Source organism: Sciurus carolinensis, chromosome 16, assembly GCF_902686445.1.
Source record: "Sciurus carolinensis chromosome 16, mSciCar1.2, whole genome shotgun sequence".
NCBI lineage: Eukaryota > Metazoa > Chordata > Mammalia > Rodentia > Sciuridae > Sciurus > Sciurus carolinensis.
In genome coordinates this window covers 44,223,054-44,247,185 of record NC_062228.1, presented here as the reverse complement: position 1 = coordinate 44,247,185, position 24,132 = coordinate 44,223,054, and the positions used below count along the sequence as shown (strand labels likewise).

The window sequence follows — 24,132 nt, the reverse complement described above, 5'->3', positions numbered from 1 at the left end:
GGATTTGATTTGCTAATATTTTTGTTAAGAATTTTACACCTATGGACTTTAAGAATATGAGTTTACAGGGCTGGGGTTGTGCTTGCCTGGCATGCATGAGGCACTGGGTTCCATTCTCAGCACTACATAAAAATGAATAAATAAAATAAAAGTGTTATGTCCATCTACAACTAAAAAAATTTTAAAAAAGAATATGGGTTTACAGATTTTTAAGTAATTTTTTGTCAAGTTATTAAGAATTATGTTGGTCTCAAAGTGAATTGAGAGGTGTTTCTTTTCTGAAGATATTTATATAACGGTGCTGTTATTTCTTTCTTAAATATTTAATTGAATGTACTAGTAAAGTCATCTGGGTCTGGCATTCTCTTTGTGAAAGGAATTCTGACAACAAATTCAATTACTTTAAATAGACATAAGGCTATTTGTTTTCTTTTTTATGATGTGTCAGTTCTGGTAAGCTGTATTTTTCAAGGAATTTTTCCATTTCATTTAAGCTCTGAAATTTACTGGCGTAAAGTTATAAGTTATTCAGGGATTTATCTTTTTTTGGTACCAGGGATTGAACCAGGGGCACTTAATCACTGAGCCACATTCCCAGTCCTTTCGATATTTTATTTAGAGACAGGGTCTTGCTAAGTTGCTTATGACCTTGCTAAGTTGCTGAGGCTGGCTTTGAACTCATGATTCTCCTGCCTCAGCCTCCTGAGCTGCTGGGATAACAGGCATGAGTCATGGCTGTTCTTATTCTCTTAATGGTTATAAGATATGAAGTGAAAACCCCTTTTTCATTCCTAATTTATGTTCTCCAGGTATTTACTATCTTTGTTGAACTTCTCAAGAAATCAACTTTTGGCTTTATTAAACTTCTATGCTTTTTCCATTTTGTTGATTTCTGCCCTTATATGTATTATCGGTTTGATTTTTTTTTCTTTTTTTCCCTACTGAGAACAGCTCTTCTCTTTGAAGTGGGAGGGAAATAAGGGAGATTAGGAATAGTGTAATCAAGGTCAATACAAAGTTGCTTTATAAAGATCTTAGGTTCAGGTCTCAAGCATTTCCCTCACAGACTGTGAGCTTTTAAAGAGATGCCCAACAAGTTTTCAAGAGTGTGCCATCAGCCTCACCAGTTTAGATATTACCTGCAGTAATGATTTCTCCATGTTTGCTAAGTTTTTACTCACCAGGGCAAGATCTTCTTAACCCTTCCTTCACAACCATCCCTTCTTCATCCAATAAGGTAATCATATCTGGTTTAGAAACAGAAGGTCCTGCTTAAAAGAAAAAATGTCAAGTGAAATTATAAACCTAAAAGTTCTTACGTTCAGATTTGGTTATATATAAATTTATAGTTAACTATAAATAAAAACAGTACTTTATATTGCCTAAGTACACATAAAGGCAAGGAACATTTCTCTTTTCCTCCCTCTCTCTCTCTCTCTCTCTCTCTCTTTCTCTCTTTCTCTCTCACACATCTCCTTTGATTTTTAGAAAAACTCAGAGGTTCTGCATCTGGATATTCTTCCTGCAGGAGGATTAGAAAGGAACATGAAGCCATTATGTGAACTCTGAGCTCAAATACAATGTGAAATCTAGATGCTTGGGCAATACTTCTGCCATATTCAAATTCAGCTCCTCTGAAGAAAGTGTGAAGAAAACAGCAGGCTGAGAATGATTTGATGTTAAATGGAGTGGCCCATTTCCAATTTAACAAAACCTAAACCATTCTTTTTGAAAACAGAGAGTAAAAATTTAGCTAGTTTCTCAAAATATGTCCTGAAATTGATAGTAAAGAAAGCTAATTTCCTTAGGGATAAATACTCTTACCTAGTGAAATGAAGTTGCTGTAGTTTTCCCACATTACATCTCTATACAAGTCCCTCTGAGCAGAGTCCAGGAATTCCCATTCTTCCTGTGAAAAGTCTATGGCCACATCCCTGAATGTCACTGAACCCTGAAAAAATAAACTCATGGATTACTTGTGGAAATAGATTAAATATTCTTTAAATGAAAAGGAGAAAAGACTGATGATTACATGGTACAGTAAGAACTACATAGCATGTACATAGCACAGGGCTGAAAACTTATGACATAAGTAGGGGACAGCAAGAAAATGAGCGTCCCTAAAGCAGCATGTCTACACGTTCTTGAATACTTCCTGTGGCTGCAGAAAAGTTCAAATTTTTATCCAAACATCTGGAAATGAATAAATAACCAAAAGAAAATCTCAAACCAAATAATGCACACAAGCCTTCTGCTTCCACTATAAATTCTAGAGAAATATGAGGTCTTCTACCCTCTTATCTTTTTAATGATTATAAAAAAATTGACAAAATTTCTCCCAAATGTACTACAAAATCTCTAAGAAGACTCAAGTTCATCACAAAGTTAGATTTTATTTTAACTTTTTCCCCTGTTCCAACCAATTCTTAAGTAAAACTTTTCAAAATTTGTTACATATTAGTCCTTATTTTGAATATATCTAGTTCTCTTTTTTAAAATTTATGTTTGTGAATTTAGTATAATCTCAAAAGTCTATAACATCTGATATTTATGCATTTGAATAATCTGCTTACTCTTTACTATCGTCCCTCATTGAACATTTTTTTTGATCCTGAGTTACAGAATACTGAATCATGAAGATATGGTGAAGAAAATACTACAGACCAGTGGTTTTCAACAAAGAGTAATTTTGTTCCCAAAAGACATCGGGTCATATCTGGAGACAATTTTTGTTGTCACAACTCAGAGGAAAGGATGTGAGTGTTACTAACACCTAACGGGTAAAAACCAGGAATACTGTAAGACATCCTACAATGCACAGAATAATCCTCTAAAACAAAGGATTCTCTTGCCTTAAAATGTCAATAATTCCAATGTTGAGAAATCCTGCTCCAGATCAGTACATCCTATAAAAATACACAATGACTTTGTTCCTGGTATTATTCTTTCTCGGAGAAGGTCATCAGAAATGATTCTTGATCTTTCTATTTGCAGCCCTGTTTCATTTACCATCCATTTACCCTATCAGTGAGGGGTGATCTGCCCTAAAAAAGGACTAGATAGACAAACAAGCAGATGCTAGATACATGAGATTGATAGCTATTTATTATTCATATATACTCACCATCTGAGGGAAGATGTCATACATCATGGAGGGCCACAAGGGGTTATATTCAGGAATAAAGAGAACAACAGGGACAATGGGAGGAGGCTAGGCTTTGAAAGAGGATGAGATATTTGCTGGTTCCATAGGAGGATGTGACTGGCTTGTCTGAACAATTCCATGGGCAGCCAGGGAGGTGAAATCTGTTAGGTTGAGGACAGTGGGGGGCATAACTTGTGCAGATGACAGAGGAACTAGCTGAGAAGGAAGACCTTTGATAGACGGGCATATCTGGTGTGAGCAGAGTGCTCATGGTTAAACCTTTGAAGCCTTGACAAGGACATCAAGACAGCACACGAAGCACACGTAGCTCTGTGGTAGAACACTTGCCTAGCATCATGCTCTCTGCCATGTGTTCAATCCCCAGCACCACCAAAAAAAAAAGCACATGACATTTTAGGCACTACCATGTAAGGTCTCAATTACATCACTACCCAACCCATCTAATCCTAAAAGATCTCAACATATACAGAAATTGAGATCAGTCAATGCTAAATCCTAACTTATATAGTTTTTTTCTTTTTTTTTTTTTTGGGTGCTGGGGATCGAACCCAGGGCCTTGTGCTTGTACCGCAAGCACTCTACTGACTGAGCTATCTCCCCAGCCCACTTATATACTTTAAAAACTCAGACTGGTGGGAGAATTTAGTTTTTCCCATAAGAAATCAAATAGGTACAAATTTTTTCTTTCATCAAACCACATATCTTCAAGGAACACTCAAAAAAGGGAACACACTATCAGGAATTCATTCCTAAAAATCAGATGTTCTAATAATATTATTAACCAGGTACCTATTTTTCCATCATTTTAAATTATAGAATACATTATATGTTAATTTTGACCTTCCAATTAGCTTCACAACATTTTCCTCCAATATAAAATGGCAATATAATATTGTATACACAGAGTATACACATCACCTTTGGCTTCAGAGGAGGTTGGGCACGTTCAGGGTGGTAGGGCCACAGATTGATCTTTGGCTTTAGGATTTTCATTGTCTTTTTTACTAAATTAATGTTTCACACTTGCTTTGCATCTTTCTCCACAATTTTCTTCAATCTTTTCCAACCTTTTTAAAAAATATTTTAAAATTGTAGATGGACATGATACCTTTATTTTATTTATTTATCTTTATGTGGTGCTGAGGATTGAACCCAGGGCCTCAGATGTACTAGGCAAGCACTCTACCCTGAGCTACAACCCCAGCCCCTTTCCCAACCTTTTAAGAACTCATTTTATGATAGAAAAAAACAAAAAACAAAAAACAAGGGCTTAGCATGTGCAATGCACTATGTAAAAACATTTCCAATAAGGACATAATGGCAGGAATGACTCACATTCACTCTGATGCTCTGATGCCTCCTTTACCACCAGCAGCACCAGATATATATACCTCCTTTAATGACTCATTTATTTTAAAACCTCTGTGGGTGATTCTTGTGGTCTAGCAATTACATGTGGAACATAACTAGACTCTTCCTGGACACTGTTTAAATATAGGCAAAATTAATTTGCTATGTTTCAAGTCAGGATAGTGGTTATACTTGAGCTGGGTGATGGGGAGTGACGGACAGAGGGGCATCTGAGGTGCCAGTCATACTCCTTTCTTGACCTGGAAGCATATATGAACTCAACTTAGGAAAATTCATTTAGCTCTACACTTTGTATGCTTTTCTGTATATTTGTGTGTATATTCTGTACACATGCTAAATTCCAATGAAACATCCTTACTTTTTGAATATGCCACAAATTGGGAACATAAATTCTTCTATATAAATCTAGACCAAAATCATTGTATTAAGGGAAATATATTTTTTTCTGAAGTTTAAGTATTAAAATCAAAAGTCATTCCATTGGAAAATGTTAAAAGAGGGACTTTTGGCAGAGAATGTCTATATTTTCTCAAGGCATTTCACTTTTGCTCTTGACAGAAGGTTCTGAAGATGGGAGATGATCAACACTAGTGAAGAAGGAAAGGCATGGGTTCTCTGTCCCCAGTCCTCTCAGGAATGAGAGGAATTGGAGCAGGTTCTTGGATGGAGTTCTGTCAAATCAGAAGGTTCAGGAAAAGGAATGAATATATACATATGGTTGATATAGAATGATCCCTCTAGAAATGATAAGGAAATTTGGTGTTTCAAAAAGGAAAGAGAAACATTAACTTACATGAGCCATGGTTTTAGAACTGCAAGAATTGGTCAGTTCTTTTCAATATTTCTCTGTTGGAAAACTCCAGAGTCCAAACAAACCAGAGCTAGAAAAAGTAAAAGAAACAAACCAAATGACTTATTTTAAAATGAGCATTTTTCCCTCTTTCTTTCCTACTATCAACAGTTTCCCACTAGTAGACCTACCCCATACCCACACAAAACTGGAGGAGAGTATGGGGAGTTTGAAGAAATATGAGCCCTGAAGAAATCCAAATGAATGATGATGGACTTGGTGTAAAAGCTCAGATACTTCTACAGGAGGATTTCTGATCTCCAGTTAGCAATGTGAATCTGGTCCCAACATTGGATTAGAACTTCCTAAAGAGAAAGACTTAAAAAAAAAAAATTCACAAGATTGAACCTGGAAGCTGCTTCCATTATAAGACTGCACTTCCTTTGTCTAGGAAGGACAACTCATCACTCCAGTTTCCCAATCAGGACATCTCATAACATGACATCCTTTACAACCCCTCTGTTTAAGTATCCAAACTGGATAGGAGAAGAAATGTGATCCTTGCATTCTCTAACTAAAAAGCCAGTTCTCTTTCAACTTTGGTTTTGGGTTCTGATGCCTAGGATTTCTACTTCACTCAGAGAAATCTAAGCATGAACAGTTCACTAAAAAAAAAAAAGAAAAAAAAAAAAGAAAAAGAAAAAAACCCCACAAAACTACAGTTCACAAGATAGCACATTATGTCTCTCCAGCAATCTACAGAAACATCTATTTGAACACAAATCTACAAATAAAAAGACTTTTACAACACAATATTAAGAAAAGACAAATTGAAGAGGGTAGCAAGGATAGTGTTACATAACTTGTGTTTCCCTTCCCCAACCCCAAGCAGCACAGCACAGACAGAGATATTATCCACTTGGGGGAAAGAAAAGGAAATAAGCACAGAACTTTGCCTTGGTATCCAACTACGATAAAACCAGCTATGGTTTCAGGTTTGCCTGGTGGACTTGATCTGCAGCCTGTACCACCACCAGTCCAACGTCCATGGGCCCAGGCTCTGCACACCCCTCAGCAGCAAGCAGGACTCAGTGGCCACTCACTTTTAGAAAGTCACAGTGCCATGACAGACACAGAAGGCTCCAGGCTTCTAGTGAACTCTGGCATAGTGCTAGTACTAGTAGCCCTAAGCTTCAGGTGTGGGCAATGCCACTACAAGAATAGTAAACACTGGCCAGGCACAGAAGCTCCAGGCTTCTGGCACCCCCAAGCTCTATGCCCACTGTAGTAGCTGCAGGCTGACATCACACTAAACACCCCAATCTCCAGAAGGGCCAACTACTGAAGGGCTTACCAAGACAAGGCAATCTCTCAAGACTAGAATGAGTACCTACTTCTTCAAATGCAGACACTGACACAGGCAAACGAGAATCAAGAACAACCAAGGAAACAAGACATCATCAATTGTCAAAATAAAGGACCAATGACTGACCCTAAAGAAATAGACACAGATGTGATGCCTAACAAAGAATTCAAAATAACTTTAAAGGAAGCACAGCAAACTTCAAAAAAATAAAAAGAAACAATTCAACAAAGGAAACCAAGGAACAATACGGAAAACATAAGTGACCAAAAGGAGAAATTTAATATAGTTTGAAATGACTAAAAAGAAGAAGAAATCCTGGAACTGAAAAATAGAATGAAGGAAATAAAATATACAACAAAAGAGCACCAACCTCAGAATTAATCAAGCAGAAGAAAGAATCTGTGACATCAAAGATAGGTTATTTGAAAATATTTAATTACAGGAGAAAGAAGAAAAATGAAAAGGAATGAAGAAAGTTTACAGGGTTTATAAGGTAACAGCAAAAGAGTAAGTGTTTTGGTCAAAGAAATTAAAGGAATCTGGGTTCAATGGGGTATGCCTGTAATTGCAGCAGTTCAGGAGGTTGAGGCAAGAGAATCACAAGTTCAAAGCCAACTCAGCAAAAGCAAGGCACTAAGCAACTCAGTGAGATGCTTAATTCAAAATAGGGCTGGGGATGTGACTCAGTGGTTGAATCTCTGAGTTCAATTCCCAGTACCAAAAAGAAAAAAAAAAAAAAAAAAGAAAGAAATTAAAGGAGAAGATAAAGAAGTAGAAAGATTATTTGAAAAAAGTAATAAGATTGGGGGGGGCATAGGTCAGTGAGAGAGTATGATTATAATGTGTGAGGCCCTAGGTTCAATGCCCAGTACCCCAAACCAGGAAGGAAGGAAGGATGGAAGGAAGGAAGGAAGGAAGGGAGGGAGGGAGGAAGGAAGAAAGAAAAAGAAAAGAAAGAAAAGGAAAGGAAATAATAGCAGAAAAACTTTACAAATCTGCAGAAAAATGTAAATACACTAGGACAAGAAGGTCAAAATTAACCAATCAAATTCAATCCAGACAAGACTACCATAAGACATTATAATCAAACTGTCAAAAATCAAAGACAAAGAGAGGATTCTGAAAGCAGCAAGAGAAAAGAAGCAAATAATACATAAGGGAGTTCCAATAAGGCTAGTAGCAGACTTCTCAGCAAAACCTTACAAGTCAGGAGACAGTAGGATAACATATTCAAAGTGCTGAAGGAAAAAAAACAAAAAACAAAAATACTATGTTCACCATAGGTGTCCCTCAGAAATGAGGGTAAGATAAAGACTTATCCAGACAAACAAAAGCTGAGGGAAAGCTGGGCACCATGTCACATGCCTGTAATCCCAGCAGTTCAGGACACTGAGGCAGGAGGATCGATCATGAGTTTAAAGTCAGCCTCAGCAACTTAGTAAGGTCCCAAGCAACTTAATGAGACTCTGGCTCCAAATAAAATATAAAAATGGCTGGAGATGTGGTTTGGTGGTTAAACCCCTCTGGATTCAATCCCCAGTACTGAAAAAAACCTGAGGGAATTTATTACATCTGAAACTGTAAAATTCACTGGTAAAAAAGATATAGTCAAACTCAGAATACTCCATACTTTAATGGTGGTATGTAAACCATATCTTTAGCATGAAGCTTAAAAGACAAAGATATTAAAATAATAAGAGCTACAATAATTCTAAGGGATTTGAAATAAAAATATTAAATTATAATATCAAAATTTCAAAATGGGGGAATCAGAGTAAAAGTGAAGAGTTTTGGAATTTGTGATTAAAATTAAGTTGTTATCAGCTTAAAATAACCTGCTATAAGATTTTTTAAAATAACTTTCATGGTAATCACAAAACAAGAACCTAGAGTAGATATTTGAAATATAAAAAAACAAGGACTCAAAACATACCACTAGAGAAAAACAATTTAATCATACAAATGAAGCTAGCAAAAGAGGAAAATCAAAAGACATACCATGGTTGAAGTTATTAAAAAACAAAATGCAACTATATACTGCCTACAAGAGATTCACTTTACTTGCAAGGACCCTCATAAACTGAAAAAAAAGGCATGGAAAAAGATACTTCATGCAAATGGAACACAAAAGAGAGCAGGAATAAAATAGACTTTAAAAAATGGCAAAAAGAGACAGAGAATGTCACCATACAGTGATAAAGGAGTTAATTTAGCAAGAGGATATAACAATTATAAACATATATACAACCAACATCAGAGTATCTAAATTTATAAAGCAAACATTGACAGACCTGAAGGGACAGACGGATTGCAATACAGTAGTGGAAGACTTTAACATCCCATTCTTAGGAATGGACAGGAAGAAAATCAATAAGGAAACTTTGAACACATTCTAGATCAAATGGGCCTAACAGGCATATATAGAACACTCCATCCAACAGCTAGAGTACACATTCTTCTCAACTACACATGGGACATTCTCTGGGATAGATTATATGTCAGGCCACAAAACTAGTCTTAAACCACTTAAGAAGAGTGAAATCTTGTGTATCATTTTTAAAAAACAGAAGTCAGTGTTTTGCTTATATTCCAAGCTGAGCAACTAGCAGTGTGGTGGCACACACTTATAATCCCAGTGGTTTGGGAGGCTGAGGCAGGAGGATCACAAGTTCAAAGCCAGCCTCAGCAACTTAGTGAGGCCCTAAGCAACTAGTGAGACCCTGTCTCAAACAACAAAAAAAAAAAGGTGGGGAGCAGGGGACTGGATATGTGGTAAAGTGCCCCTGGGTTCAATCCCTGATATAAAAATAAGTAAATAAATAAAATAAAAAGCTGAGGAATCATTATCACTATCTAATGTCATAATTAAAATTAATTTATATTTTAATTTTTAGTGCATTATAGTTATATATAATAGCGGGATTCACTTGGCATATTCATAAATGCTTATAACAGTCTTTTCTATTTCAAGTCCCAGTACTGCCCTCATCCCTCTCCCCTTCCTTCCCCAATCCCTTTCTCAAATATCTTTTTTATAAAAATAATAAAAATTAAAAGTCAATAAAAGGAGGAATTTCAGAAAATTTACAAACACATGGAAATTAAACAACATGCTTCTGAACAATCAACAGGTCATTAAGGAAATTTAAAAAATTTTTAAATTTCTGAGACAATATACCAAAATGTATAAGATAAAGCAAAAACAATTCTAATAGGAGAGTTTACAGAAGTAAATGCCTACATCAAAAAATAAGAAAAATCTCAACCTACACATCAAGAAATTAGAAAAATAAGTACAAATTAAATCCCATATTATTAGATGGAAAGAAATAAAGACCAAAGCAGACAAAAATGAAGTTATGACTAGAAAAAAATAACAAAAATAAGAGTTTTTTTAAAAAGAAGATAAAATCAACAAAGTTTTAGCTAGATTAATAAAAAAAAAAAGAAAGACGACTCAAAATCAGAATAAAGAAAGAAACATTACAACCAATATAACAAAAATACAAAAGATCGTGAGACTATATCATGAGCTACGCCTTATAAGACCAGTTTACTTTTTTTTGGTACCGGGGATTGAACCCAGGGGCCCTTAACCACTGAGTCACATTCCCAGTCCTTTTATGTATTTTTGTATTTTATTTAGAGACAGAGTCTCACTGAGTTGCTTCAGGCTTCACTAAGTTACTGAGAATGGCTTTGAACTCAAAATCCTCCTGCCTCAGCCTCCCAAGCCACTGAAATTACAGGTGTGCACCACCATGGAGAGAATTAATAGAGCTCAGCAATTTGAGAGCAGCCTTGACAACATAGATAGGACCACTGCAAAAACAAAGATGACAATGACGGCAGCAGCAAATCAAACCCAAAACAAACAAAAAAAACGAATAACAAATTGTATGACCTAGAAGAAACTGATTAATCCTTGATACATGCAACCTGCCATGATAGCATTATGAAGAAACAGAGACTCTGAACAGACCAAAAACAAATGGTGAATCAGTTAAAAAAAAAAAAAAAAAGACTCCCATTATCAAAGAAAAGTCCAAGACCTGATGGACACAATGCTGAATTCAATCAAACATTTAAAGAATTAATATCAATTCCTCTCAAACTCTTCCAAAGAGTTAAGAGTGGATAGTTTCAAATTTATTTTATGAACCCAGCATCACCTTGATACCAAAATCAGATAAAAACACTACAAAAACAAAAAGCAGGTTGATATCTGAAAAATTCCTCAACTGATGCAAAAATCCTCAACAAAATACTTGCAAACCAAATTCAACAGCACATTAAGAAGAGTATTCACCTTGATTAGTTGGGGATTCATCCCTGGAATGGAAACATGCTTCAACATACATAAACCACTAAATGTGACATATCACATTGACAGAATGAAGGACAAACACCATATGATCATTTTAACAGATACAGAAAAAAGCATTTGACAAAATTCAACATCTTTACAAAATAAAAACTCTCAACAAATTAGGCACAGAAGGAATACACCTCAACACAACACAATAAAGGCAATATATGACAACCCCACAGTTAACATCAGACTTGGGAAAATTTGAAAGCTTTTCCTTTAAGATCTGGAATAAGACAAGGATACCCATTCTTGCCACTTCTATTTAACATAATACTGGCAGTTCTAGACAGAGCTATCAAGCAAGAGAAGAAATAAAAAGCATCCAAATTGGAAAGGGTTATGATTTAGATATGAGGTGTCCCCCAAGAGTTCATATGAGAGATGATATAAGAACTTTCAGAGGTGAAACAATCAGATTATGAGAGTTGTAACCTAATGAGTGGATTAATCCACTGATAGGGATTAACTGGGTGGTAACTGTAGGGAGGTAGGGTATGGGTGGAGGAAGTGGGTCACTGGGGACATGTCTTTGGGGTATATTTTGTCTCTGGTGAGAACTCTCTTTTTCTGTTTCTTTTTTTTGTACAAAGGATTGAACCTTAACCACTGAGTCACAACCACTGAGCCACATCCCTGGGCCTTTTTTTTTTTTTTGAGACAGGGTCTCACTAAGTTGCTCAGGTCCTCGCCAAGCTGCTGAAGCTGGCTTTGAATTTACAATCCTCTTGCCTCAGCCTCTTGAGCTGCTGGGATTACGGGCATGTTCCCCACACCTGGCTCTCTTGGCTTCACTTTTTGGGAGGCTTCACTTTTTTGGGGGGACACTGGAGACTGAACTCAGGGCACTCAACCACTGAGCATCCCCAGCCCTATTTTGTATTTTTTTTAGAGACAGGGTCTCAGTGTGATGCTCAGCACCTTGCTTTTGCTGAGGCTGGCTTTGCATGCAGCCAGCTTCTCTCTACTTCTTGATTGACATGTCCTTAGCTACTTTCCTTCCCTACAGCCTTCTGCCATGATTTTCTGCCTCATCTTTGGTTCAGAGCAATGGAGTTGGTCATCTACAAATTGAGACCTCTAAAACTGAGCCCTAAATAAACTTCTCTAACATTGTTCGTGACAGGTCTTTCAGTTACAGCATTGGAAAAAGTTGACTAAAACAGAAGGAAAGGAGTTAAATTGTCCCTGGTTGCAGACATGATTTTACATATAGAAAACTAAAGACTCTACCAACAAACTGTTAGAATTAATATGCAAATTAAGTTGCAGGATATAAGACCAATATATAAAAATTAGTAGCACTCCTATACAATAATAACAAACCATGTAAAAAGAATTCAAGAAAACAATCCCATTTACAATAACTAAAAGAAAGAAAATAATATACTTAGTGCGTTAGTTAGCTTTTCATTACTATAACAAAACCTGAGGTCATCAACTTAAAGAAGGAAACAGTTTCAGAGGTTTCAGTCCATGGTCACTTGGTTCTGTTGCCTTTGGGCCTGTGGCAAGCCAGTACGTCATGGCAAGAGTACATGATAAAGCAAAGGTGTTCACCTCATTGCAACCAGAAAGCAAAAAGATAAACAGGGAGATGCCAAGGTCCTTATCCCCAAAGACCTCACTTCCTTCTAGTTGGCCCCATATTTTAAACGCTCCACCACTTCTAATAGTGCCTTAGGTTGAGGACCAAGGCACAGGGGCTTTTGGAGGACATTCCAGATCCAAACTGTAGCATGTAGGAATAAATGTAACCAAGGAGGTGAAAAATCTCTACACTGGAAAACAGAAATACTGATGAAAGAAATGGAAGATGAAAATAAATGGAAAGACATCCTGTGTTTATGTCTGAATGAAGTTAAATTGTTTAAATGTCCACACTACCTAAACTGATCTAATACACAAATGACATTCTTCACTGAAATAGCAAACAAAATCTTAAAATTGATGTGAAACTACAAAGATCTTGAAAAAATACAACAATCTTGAGCAAAAAGAACAAAGCTAGAAATATCACCTAACCTGACTTTAAAATATATTGCATAGCTATAAACAAAAGCAGCACAGCACTGACATAAAACAGAACCACTGAACAATGGAAAAGGATAGAAAGCCTAGAAACAGGGCTGGAATTGTGGTTCAGAGGTATATCGCATGTCTAGCACATGTGAAGCTCTGTGTTCAATTCTCAGCACTGCATATAAATAAATAAAATAAAGATTAAGAAATGCATATATTTTGTATTTTTAAAAAGCTAGAAATAATCCCACACACTTACAGTCAATTTATTTTTTTATAAAAGTGCCAGGAACACACAATTGGGGACAGGACAGTCTCTTCAATAAATGCTGTTGGGAAAACTGGATGTTTGCATGCAGAATAATGAAACTGAACCCTTATCTCATACCATATACAAAAATCAACTAAAAAATGCATTTAAGGGGCTGGGGTTGTGGCTCAGTGGTACAGCGCTTGCCTGGCATGTGTAAGGCCCTGGGTTCTATCCTCAGCATCACATAAAAATAAAATAAAGGTATTGGGTCCACCTACAACTAAAATACATATATAAATGTATCATTTAACACTTAAATTTAAATCCAAAAACTAGAAAAATGATAGAACAAAACAGAGGAAAAGCTCCACAACAATCTGAGCAATAATTTTTTTTAAATCCCAAAAGCACAGTCAACATAGGCAAAACTAGACAAATTGGATTATACCCAACTAAGACTTCTGCGGAAACACTCAATAGAGTCAAGAGATAACCTACAGAATGGGAGAAAATATTTGCAAACTGTATATCCAATGAGGTGTTAATATCCAATATATACTAGGATCTCAACAACTCAAAAGCAAGAAAACATATAATTAAATTTTAAAAAGAGCAAAGGACTGAATAGACATTTCTCAAAAGAAAATACATAAATGGCCAAACAAATATATGGAAAAAATGTTTAACATCACTAATCATCAGGGAAATACAAATTAAAACCACAAGATTATTGCCCCACAAAAAAGATAATAGATAAGAAGTATTGGAAAGGATGTGGAAAAAAAAGAACCCTCATACTATTGGTGGCAAAATGAACTGGAACACCCATTATGGAAAGCCGTATGGGGATATCACTAGAAGTTAATAACAGAATACCAGTAATCATACTACTAGGTATATAGTGAAAAGAAATTGACATGTTGAAGCAATAGCCACACTCCCATGTTTATTATAGCATTTGCACAAAAGTCAAGATATGGAATCAACCGAGATGTCCATCAACAGATGATTTTTAAATGTGGTATATATACACAGTGGAATAATATTCAGCCATAAAGAGGAAATCTTGCCAAGTGTGGTGACACACACCTGTAATCCCAGCTACTTGGGAGGCTGAGGCAGGAGGACTGAAATTTTGAGTCCAGACTCAGAAAATTAGTGAGACCCTGTCTCAAAATAAAAAAATAAAAAGGTTGGGGATGTTATTCAGTGGTGGAGTACCCCTGGGTTTAATGCTCAGTATTAGGAAAAGAAAAAAAATCCTGTCATTTGTGATAATACAGATAACGCTGGAAGACATTATGTTGTATGAAATAAGCCAACCAAAGAAAGTCAATACTACCCCATCTTACTCATAAGTGGAACCTAAATGTTGACCTCACAGAAGTAGAGAACTGTGTTTACCAGAGGCTGGGGGCTGTGGTGAAAGGATACAAATTCCAAGAAGGAATAATTTCAAGAGCTCTATTGTACAACATAACATCAGGCTGCCTCCTTTCTCATCTTTCTGACAAAAGGGCTTATTTTGCTTCTGAAACACTCCTTTTGGAGTGCCTATGAAATTTTACAACATCTGCTGAAGCTTCTTGTCCTACATGTTTTTAACATCATCAAAATAAAAATTGTAAGCTGGCCTCAGCAGGCACCTACAGTCCCAACCAGTTAGGAGGATGAGGTGGGAGGATCATTTGAGCCTAGGACTTGGAGACCAGCCTGGGCAACACAGTCAGACCCTTTCTCCAAAAGCGATTAAACAAATAAGAATTCTAAGACATATATCATACTGTATGAAATAAACTGACTTCCACATCCTAGCTTCAGTATAATCTGAACATAACTGGATAGTATATTTTTAATCACCAAAACTGGTATTTCAGGGCTGGGGCTATAACTCAGTGGCAGAACACTCGCCTAGAATGTGTAAGGCACTGGGTTCAATCCTCAGCACCAAATAAAAATGAATAAAATAAAGATATCATGTCCATCTACAACAAAAAATATTTTTTAAAAAAACTGGTATTTCTTCTCCATGTGGTGATGGATTACTAAAGCAGGAAGGATTTTTTTAAAGTATACATAATGATGATATATGGTATACTGTTATGATTACTAACATGCTTTGCTGTCAGACTTCCAGGATAAAAATCTCAGCTCTAATAGTTATTAACTGTGTGAGCTGTTACTTTTCAATGTCTCAGTTTCCTCCTAAATAAAATAGTAAAATTATCACCATTAGGTTTTTTTTGTTTGTTCATTCGTTTGTTTTGTACCAGGGATTGAATCCAGGGCTGCTTAACTACTGAGTCACATCCCCAGCCCTTTTCTAGTTTTTATTTTGAGACAGGGTCTAGTTAAGTTGCTGAGGCTGGCTTTGAACTTGCGATCCTCCTGCCTCAGCCTCCTGAGCCACAGTGATTACAGGCTGCACCACACAAGTTTCTACCTCAAAGGGTGTTATGAGGACTAAATAGTGCACAACATATAAAGCACTTAAAATAGCAAATAAGCATTTAATGAAAGTCAGCTATATCTTTTAAGATAGAGAATATTGCATACCCTTTTCCCCATTACTAAAGAAACTCTTTTTGGGCCTTTTCGGCCTCTTATCCTTGCTCTTTCTTATTATGCTAATTAATAAATTGCAAAGCCTCACCTTTACAGGTAATTTTAGATTATCAATAATTTACAAAAGGAGAAAATATGAATGTATAAAAGCAAAATACTCATAATTTTTGGATCTGAGTGATGAGGAAAAATAGAGAATTACAACATAAGAGTAACAGTTAACTGAACACTTACTATGTATCAAGCATTATCTAAGGTGTTTTGACAGTTGTTTTGTTATGTTTTCTGACGCTGGGGATAGCACTCAAAGCTTCAGGCATGGAAAACAATACACTACCGCAGAGCTCAGTTAAAGGATTCTGAAGAGGATCTAAGGGCAGTGAGGATCTAGAATGGCTGCTGTTTCTAAAGTGAGATTAGGACAGCGATTACTTGGGAGATTTAGTGCTAGCTTGAGTGTTATCATGAGAGTGGCTAGAATGAGTATTTCCTGTAATAAAATAAAAATAGCAAAGCAACTCCCAGCCTGCATTCTCCCATTCTCCCTTGAATGTGTATCTACCAACCTATATAAACTTGTCTGCCCCCCCCCCAAAAAAAAAAAGCACAGCAAGTTGGAGCATCGTTGGTAAGAAAGTCATCATCTTTCAAAAAGGGAGTCGTTTTGGCATTTAAAACTGCAGCCTGACCTAAGGGGAAATAATGTTTTCTATTAATTTTGCAGTTGGCTTTAGCTATCTCTTCTTTCCTACTCTGATAAAGGCAAGGCTGCTGCTTCTCTTTTCGGTTCGTGCCGATTTTGCTTTTTCCCAGAAGAGGGAAGCAAAATATGCCATGCCCGGAAAAAAATTAAAAATGACATTTAATGAAACAGGAAACAAACTAATATTGACATTGTGTTTTTATACATTCAACAAAAACTTCCTCCATTCCCTCCGCTTTCAGCAGGATTGGGGGGAAAAAAGAGATGAGAATTCAAACACTGAGCCTTTCTTGGAAACCAGCCTCGGAGCCCTGACTGAGAACACAACCCCGCTACCACTGTTACTCCCACCATCTTCCACACACAGAACCCGCTGGAAATAAAGAGGTAAAGCTGACCCTTCCCAGGATCAAAGAGAAAGGTCAGAGTACACGAAGGGGAAACTGGAATCTGTCTCCGAGTTCACTGACTTCCCTGGGAGGGAACGCCGTCAAAGCTGTGCTTCTGAGAAGTACAGCTGTTCTCGGGATTGCGTCTTTTTGTTTGGGGGCCTTCACTCTGGGGTTCATATTATCTATCTCGGAGCCATTCCGGGCCTGTGAGCCCTGAAGCTGGAGGGCAGAGGGCGCAGTAGGGCACCCGGTGCCCAGTCAGCGTCACAAAACTCCAGAGTCACTGCAACCCGACTCACACAGAAGTCCGCGCCGCCCCCGCGCCGCCCCCGCGCCCATTTCCTCAGTGCACGCGACCAACTCACCTCTCGCAGCCGACAGCTGCAGGGAAGCCGGAAGGGAACCGCGCGAGGGCTTGTGGGAAATGTAGTCCGCCGTGGGGAAGGACTGGTTCCAGTCGGACCGGCTGCGTGGAGTGCGCAAGCGCGGGAGCTGTAGGTTGGGGGTGAGCGCCGCTACCTCCGGGGCTGGAAGGTGAAAAGGCTGGCGGACTAGGGGAAAGACAAGGTGCTTTCCGCGAGCTCGAGCTTGTGTTGTTGTCTCACCAGGGTTGTAAAAACTCATGCTACCCGCAGACACCTAACATATGTACTGTGTACTCGGTATATATACTCTAGCGGGGTGTGGCTACATTTCATGTACCGCAATAAAAATACCCACAGGGCTGGGTTTATAACTCGGTAGGGTGCTTACCTTGCATGCACAAGGGACACACACACACACACACACACACACACACACACACACAAGGTTTTGCTAAAATATTTTTCAAGTTCTATCAAGCACATATATTATATGTCTTCCTGATAAAGGGGTTTGAAAGTGAACATTAGAAAGAATATGTTGCGAGATCTTTCTCAGACAAATCATTGAGCTTGTCCTGGCCTGGGTTCCTTTGGAAAGAAACAGATGAACCCTCCAGGGAGCCCTTGATGGCATCCTCCCCATCCTAAGTTCTTTGATAAATTAGTTAATAGATGGAAGAATTATTTCTTAAGAATATGAAGTTTTAGAAGATACGTGAAAATGTCCAGGCTGATCTTGTTAAGCCTTGATTCGCGAACAATAAATGTATGTGAAGTAGGAGACAAGTGAAATTTCTGAGCTCCTTAAGATTTTTGTGAAAATATTTTAAAATTCAAAACAAATTACTATTTACATGTTTGTGATTAAATTTATGTGAGGAAAGCAACGCTCCATCAAAACAAAACAAAAACAATTAAAAGGGGCAGGGGTCGAGCTCAGTGGTAAAATAAGGGTAAAAAAAAACTTAAAAAAAATAAAAAGAACTTATTTTCTCCATATTTCCTTTCTGTTTTGAATAAGTTTTGAGGCATTTTGAAACTCCATACTGAATTCTTCACGCACCTTTCTGAGGAGCCTTTTCTTTCTTTCTTTTTTTTTTTTTATGGACTGGGGATTGAATTTTTTTAGTGAAACAATCTCACTAAATTGCCCAGGCTGGCCTCACCTCCTGAGTAGCTGGGATTTCAGGTGTGTGCCACCATGCCCAGCTAAGAATTGAATTTCTTAAAAGATATCGGGCTTTTAGAGTTCATTTTATGTCCATTTTTGTAAGTTGTATTCTCAAGAAATTTGTTTTTATTTCTATTGTTGAATTTATTATAATGGTGTTCTTAATGACCTTCAGATGTCTGAAAAATTATTAATGATGTTCCCTCTTCCACCCTAGATATCATGGATTCATGTGTATTTATTCTCTTTCATTCCCACCCCCCTCCTTCTCTTAGAGTGTCATGCCATGTTGCCCAGGCTGATCTCCAACTTCTGGGCCCAAGGGATCCTCCTGAGTAGCTGGGATTATAGGTTCCTATCACTTTGCTAGGCTATTTTTTCTGTCTCTCCATTAAATTTGCTAGGATTTTTACCCATTTTACAACCCTTTTAAGAAGCTAAACTTTAGTTTTCTCTGTTGTATACTTGTATGTGTCTACTTGAATATAAGTCATCTCTGCTCTTCAGCCTTTCATTCTACTTCAGTAATTTATTCTAACTTCTTAGCAAACAGGTATAATTGCTTTAAAAGGTTATTTTTAACCTAAGCTTCCAAAATCTGTAACTTTTCTTTTAAGTACTACTTTAACTTTATTCCACAAATTTTGATGTGTCATTATGGTTTAGTAATTTTCACTTATATTTTTACATATTTTTCTCTAATTGTTCTATAAAGTCCTGAGTCATGAGGACTTGAAAAAATTTTTTTGAACTTTAAAGACTTTATCAAAGATTCGAAAAACAATTCCTAAAAGATTGACATTTCCAGAAAACTGTAGCTACGTAATGCATTGTCTATTATGTTAAAACATGCATAAGACACAAATACAAAAACCATGAAATAAGCCACCATTCTTCAACAATTTGAGCAAAGATATAATGCCTAAGGAACAACATGGATGACTTGAGAAGGATGGGCTCTTTAAGCACCACTAAAAAAATAAAAAATAAAAAATAAACAGAGCACAAACAGATGAGTGTGTTCAGTTAGGTACACTGAATTGAAACTTTGACACTAGGAATCAGAGCATTTTGTTGTATAGCATTAACACATATTATAAAAGTGTGTAATGCCAAAGGAATAGAACAATCAGCATCCAAAAGCTACTTTGTCAACTAGGTAAACACTCTAGAGCATGTCTCTCTGTTGTCCACCATTGAATATACTAGTAGCAACCTTGAAATGGGAAAGAAAAAAAGAGCCACAAACCCTTTTATTTTCTCTGTTTAAATTTCACACAGAAGGGCTGGGATTGTGACTCAGTGGTGGAGCACTTGTCTTGCACATATGAGGCACTGGGTTCAATCCTCAACAACACATAAAATTTAAAAAAAAAGGCATTGTGTTCATCTACAATGAAAAATATAAAAAAAATTCAAACTGAAAACAAACATCAATTCTGTTATACACTAACATCTTCAAAGTACATCTCTTGTACAAGAGGACCAAGAACAAAAATCTGTTTAGAGGGATCCGAACACAAGTGAGTGAAGAGTGCCTGCTCACATGGCTTTCCCATGGTACTCAGGAGGGGCCACTTCATAATCACTAGCACTGAACAAAGTTGCAGATTTCTTTGTCAGATACTTGAGGGAATCGTGAAGATAACTCAGTAATACAGCAAGGCTCCTCATCCAGAGGTGTATAGGCCAAGATTGCTCCAGTTCCCACAAATAATCTCAGTAGATGTGGCACTCCATACACCCGGGACATGTGTGCATCAGGATGATCTGCAGGAATTTCAGCATACTGCCGTCTCTCAAATTTGTAGAGCAGTTCGGTGCCCAACAGTACACTGAAGTATGCTTTTATTCCTGCCACAATTCATTAACAGCATACTTATAATCTGTGTATCCTTGAGATTTCTTGTAATTTGCATAATATCTAGAATAGAATCCACATTCTTCTTTGCAGGAAGATGAAAGAGCTGTTTTTATCTGGTAATTGAGTTCCAATCATCAACAAGCCATGGTTTTAGCTCTTCAGGAATCTAACTTCAACTCTCTTCGTAAATGTTTCTTCATTTTCAACAGTAGGATCTACCCGGGCACTTTTCTTCCAAGGAGGCCAAGGCATCTCACTGGTACTGCCACCATTTCCATTTCCAGTTGTTTCCTGTTTGCTCTTTTTTGTTTTCACTTCAGCATTTTTCTATTGCAGACCAGATGTCTTCTTTCCAGGGGCAGACCCTCTCATCTTCCCCTCTGCATACTGCCCGGATTGGCTTTTCGGAGTTTTTGCTGTTTCTGAAGATTGGTGTCCTCGTACTTGAGTAATCTGCTCTCTGGAACCCATTCATCCCAATTTTTACTCCAACCACTGTAAATTATAAGCAAAAATAACCAAAACAGTTTCAGCACCATAATGAAAGTACAAATAACCAGGATGGGAGCAGACTTCCTGGATCAGCTATGCCTTTTATTCAGCAGTGGAATCAGGCATTGAATGGGCACACTTTCTGGGTAGAAAATGGCACCAATTACAGGGGAGGTATAGTTTTAGATAGGTTACATACTGGGAGATGACTTAACCGTTGAAGACGTTAACAGAACATATCAGTTTGGGTATTCAGGAAACAGGTTGTGAGAATTTGAAATTTGTTTTTACTGGGCAGTGTTTTTACAAGACAAGAATGGAGGGTCCATTGTATTGTCACTGAGAAAGGATCTATTGGGAAAGGATCAGTTCTTCCCTTTTCCAGGGATTTTCTTGTCACTGGGTGATGTTTTCTTCCTCCCCAGGGATAGTCTTGTCATTGGGAAAGGATGTATTGGGAAAGGATCAATGTTATCAGTGTTTTACCTGCTTCCTCCCTCCCTCTTCCCAGGTCACTATTTTGGGGGTTGTCATTTCCATATCCATCAGTAATGTATACAGTATTTCACTTGTTTGTCCTTTGTGGCAGGCAACCTTAACACACTTTGCTTCATAAAGAAGAGGCCCATGAGCTGGGGCCGTAACTCAGTGGCAGAGCACTTGCCCAGCATGTGTGAGGCACTGGGTTCAATCCTAGCACCACATAAAAATACACAAATAAAATAAAGGCATGCTGTCCATTTACAGCTCAAAAAAAAAAAAAAAAAAAAAAAAAAAAAAAAAAAAAAAGAAGCCTCTGAAAGCATGGCACTCACTCACCCTCCTGCATTTCGGCTTGGGGTCCTGCTTGGGAGCCATTTATCAGTGATTCCCGGCCTCCTCCTTCTTCCACCACCTTGGAATACCATCCCTTATTCTGTACCCCACTCAACTTCATGTCTGATGTGTCTTCAGGCACAGCCAGATCTACATCTTGGGCCCCATTTGGGGTTTTGAAATTCTGTTTCTCCCTTTAGTTTGTCAGTTTTTGCTTCATGTATTTTGTTTTTTTTTTTTAAAAGAAAAAAAAAATTTAAATGTAGTGCTGGGGATCAAACCCATACCTCACACATGCTAGGCAAGCATTCTAACACTGAGTCACAACCCCAGCCCTGTTTCATGGTATTTTGAATCTTTATTATTTGGTATATATACATTTAGGTTTGTGTGTCATCTTAAGGAATTGACACTTCTGTCAGGAAACATTCTTTTTGTACCGTAACACCTATTTTATCTAATATTATTACAACCAGTCTAGTTTTATTGTACTTACTGTTTGGATGGCATATCTTATTCCATCTCTTTTCCTTGAACTTAATCCTTAATTTTACATTTAAAATGTATCTTTTGGACTGGGTATCTAGCTCAGTTGGTAGAGTGCTGGCCTCACAAGCACAAGGCCCTGTGTTCAATCCCCAGCAACGCAAAAAAAAGTATCCTTTGAGGCTGGGTTTGTGGCTCAGTGGTAGAGAGCACTTGCCTAGCATGTGTGAGGCATTGAGTTCGATTTCATCACCATACATAAATAAATGAATAAAACAAAGGCCTATCAACATCTAGAAAATATTTTTAAAAATAAATAAACTGCATCTCTTGTAGGCAGCATGTGGTTAAGTGTGACTTTAAAAAAAAAAAAATCCAGTATGAACTGAGGCTGTGACTCAGTGGTAGAATGCTTGCCTAGCACATGTGAGGTGCTGGGTTCAATCCTCAGCACCACATAAAAATAATAATTACAAACAAATCAAATAAAGTTCTAAAAACTGGTTTTAAAAAATCCAGTTTGACGATCTCTTGACTATTAATATTTACATGATTATTAACTTGCTTGACTTTATGTTTGCTATTTTGTTGATTTCTATTTGTCCCATTTTTAAATTCACTATTTCTCCTTTTTGGCCTTTTTTGAGGGGATTAATTAATTTTTTTCTAACACATTTTAATTTTTAAAATTTTTTTGTTGTAGATGGATACAATACCTTTATATTATTTATTTATTTTTTTATGCAGTGCTGAGGATTGAACCCAGGGTCTCATATGCGCTAGACAAGCGCTCTACTACCCCAGCCCTATATTTTAATTTTTGTATTGGCTCATCAGCTATATTTCTATGTATCTTGTTAAGGACTACTGTAGGAATTACAATGGACATTCTTATTTAACATAGTCTGCTTGAAAGTAATATTGTATCACTTGAGTATATGAAGTTTTCTTAATTAGGTAGGTACTCACTGGCTACTTACTTCCTGTATTGTCCTAGAAATTGGGAGTCTTTTGTTTGTTTGATTCTTAGACAGGGTCTAAGTTTCCTTGGGCCTTGCTAAATTGCTGAAGCTGGCCTCACACTCGGAATTATCCTGCCTCAGCCTCCTGAGTCACTGGGATTACAGGTGTGGGTCACCATGCCAGGCTTGAGGATTTTGTCTTTAATATTCAGTATTGCTAGAGGCTAGAGCATTCTGTGACACACAGTAGGTATGATTGTACATTTATTCATTGGTGAGTCTGTTAGGTGTGTAGTGATAGTTCATTATGGCTTTAAATTTTGTTTCCTTAATGATAAATTTGAGCACCTTTTTGTTAGAAGTACATATTTGCATTTTTTTACCCCATTTCCTATTGATTATCTGTTATTTACTGATCTATAGGGGTTCTTTATATATTCTGGATGAATCATTATTCAAATACATTATGAACATTCTCCCACCTTGTGTCTCGTCCTTTCATATTCTTAGTGGTGTCTTTTGATAAAAATAGATTCTTAAACAATATGGTAAAATTTACCACTTTTTTCTTTATGGTTAGTGTGTTTTTAGGTGTTTAAGAAATCTTTGCAACCTCAGTTCTAGAAAGATATTCTGTTTTCTTCTAAAGAATTTGTTTTACTTTTTAGAATTTCATCACTTATGCATCTGGAATTGTTTTGTGTGACGTGTGAAGGAAGAGTCAAGAGTAATTTTTTACCAGGCACAGTAGCACACACCTGTAACCCCAGCTGCTCAGGAGGCTGAGACAGGAGGATCACAAGTTTGAGACCAGCCTCAGCAACTTAGTGAGGCCCTAAGCAACTCAGTGTGACCCTATCTCAAAAAAAAAAAAAAAAAAAAAAAAAAAAAGATGGTGATGTATGTGGCTCAATGGTTAAGCACCCCTGGATTCAATTCTGATAATTAAAAAAAAAAAGTAATTTTTTTATTCATATAG

At 37.1% G+C, this 24,132-nt stretch overlaps 1 protein-coding gene and 1 pseudogene across 4 annotated transcripts in view; both read right to left on the bottom strand.

Moving 5' to 3' along the window:
• The window catches only part of Zfp14 (ZFP14 zinc finger protein), a 33,421-nt gene extending 16,032 nt beyond the window's left edge, over positions 1-17,389 (bottom strand). The window contains exons 1-4 of one of the 4 annotated variants that reach the window (XM_047527556.1): positions 17,363-17,389; positions 5,331-5,418; positions 1,825-1,951; positions 1,182-1,271 (exon numbers count right to left, since the gene is read on the bottom strand). In XM_047527556.1, the coding sequence (XP_047383512.1) occupies positions 1,182-1,271; positions 1,825-1,951; positions 5,331-5,339 (226 nt within the window). In that variant the 5' untranslated portion in view covers positions 5,340-5,418; positions 17,363-17,389. Of the gene's footprint in view, positions 1-1,181; positions 1,272-1,824; positions 3,419-5,330; positions 5,419-17,362 lie in introns of those variants that run through there. The other 3 variants (XM_047527557.1, XM_047527554.1, XM_047527555.1) reach the window with 3 other exon arrangements.
• Positions 17,390-19,845: 2,456 nt separating this feature from the next.
• On the bottom strand, positions 19,846-20,868 carry LOC124966403 (mortality factor 4-like protein 1; annotated as a pseudogene).
• Positions 20,869-24,132: the final 3,264 nt, after the last annotated feature.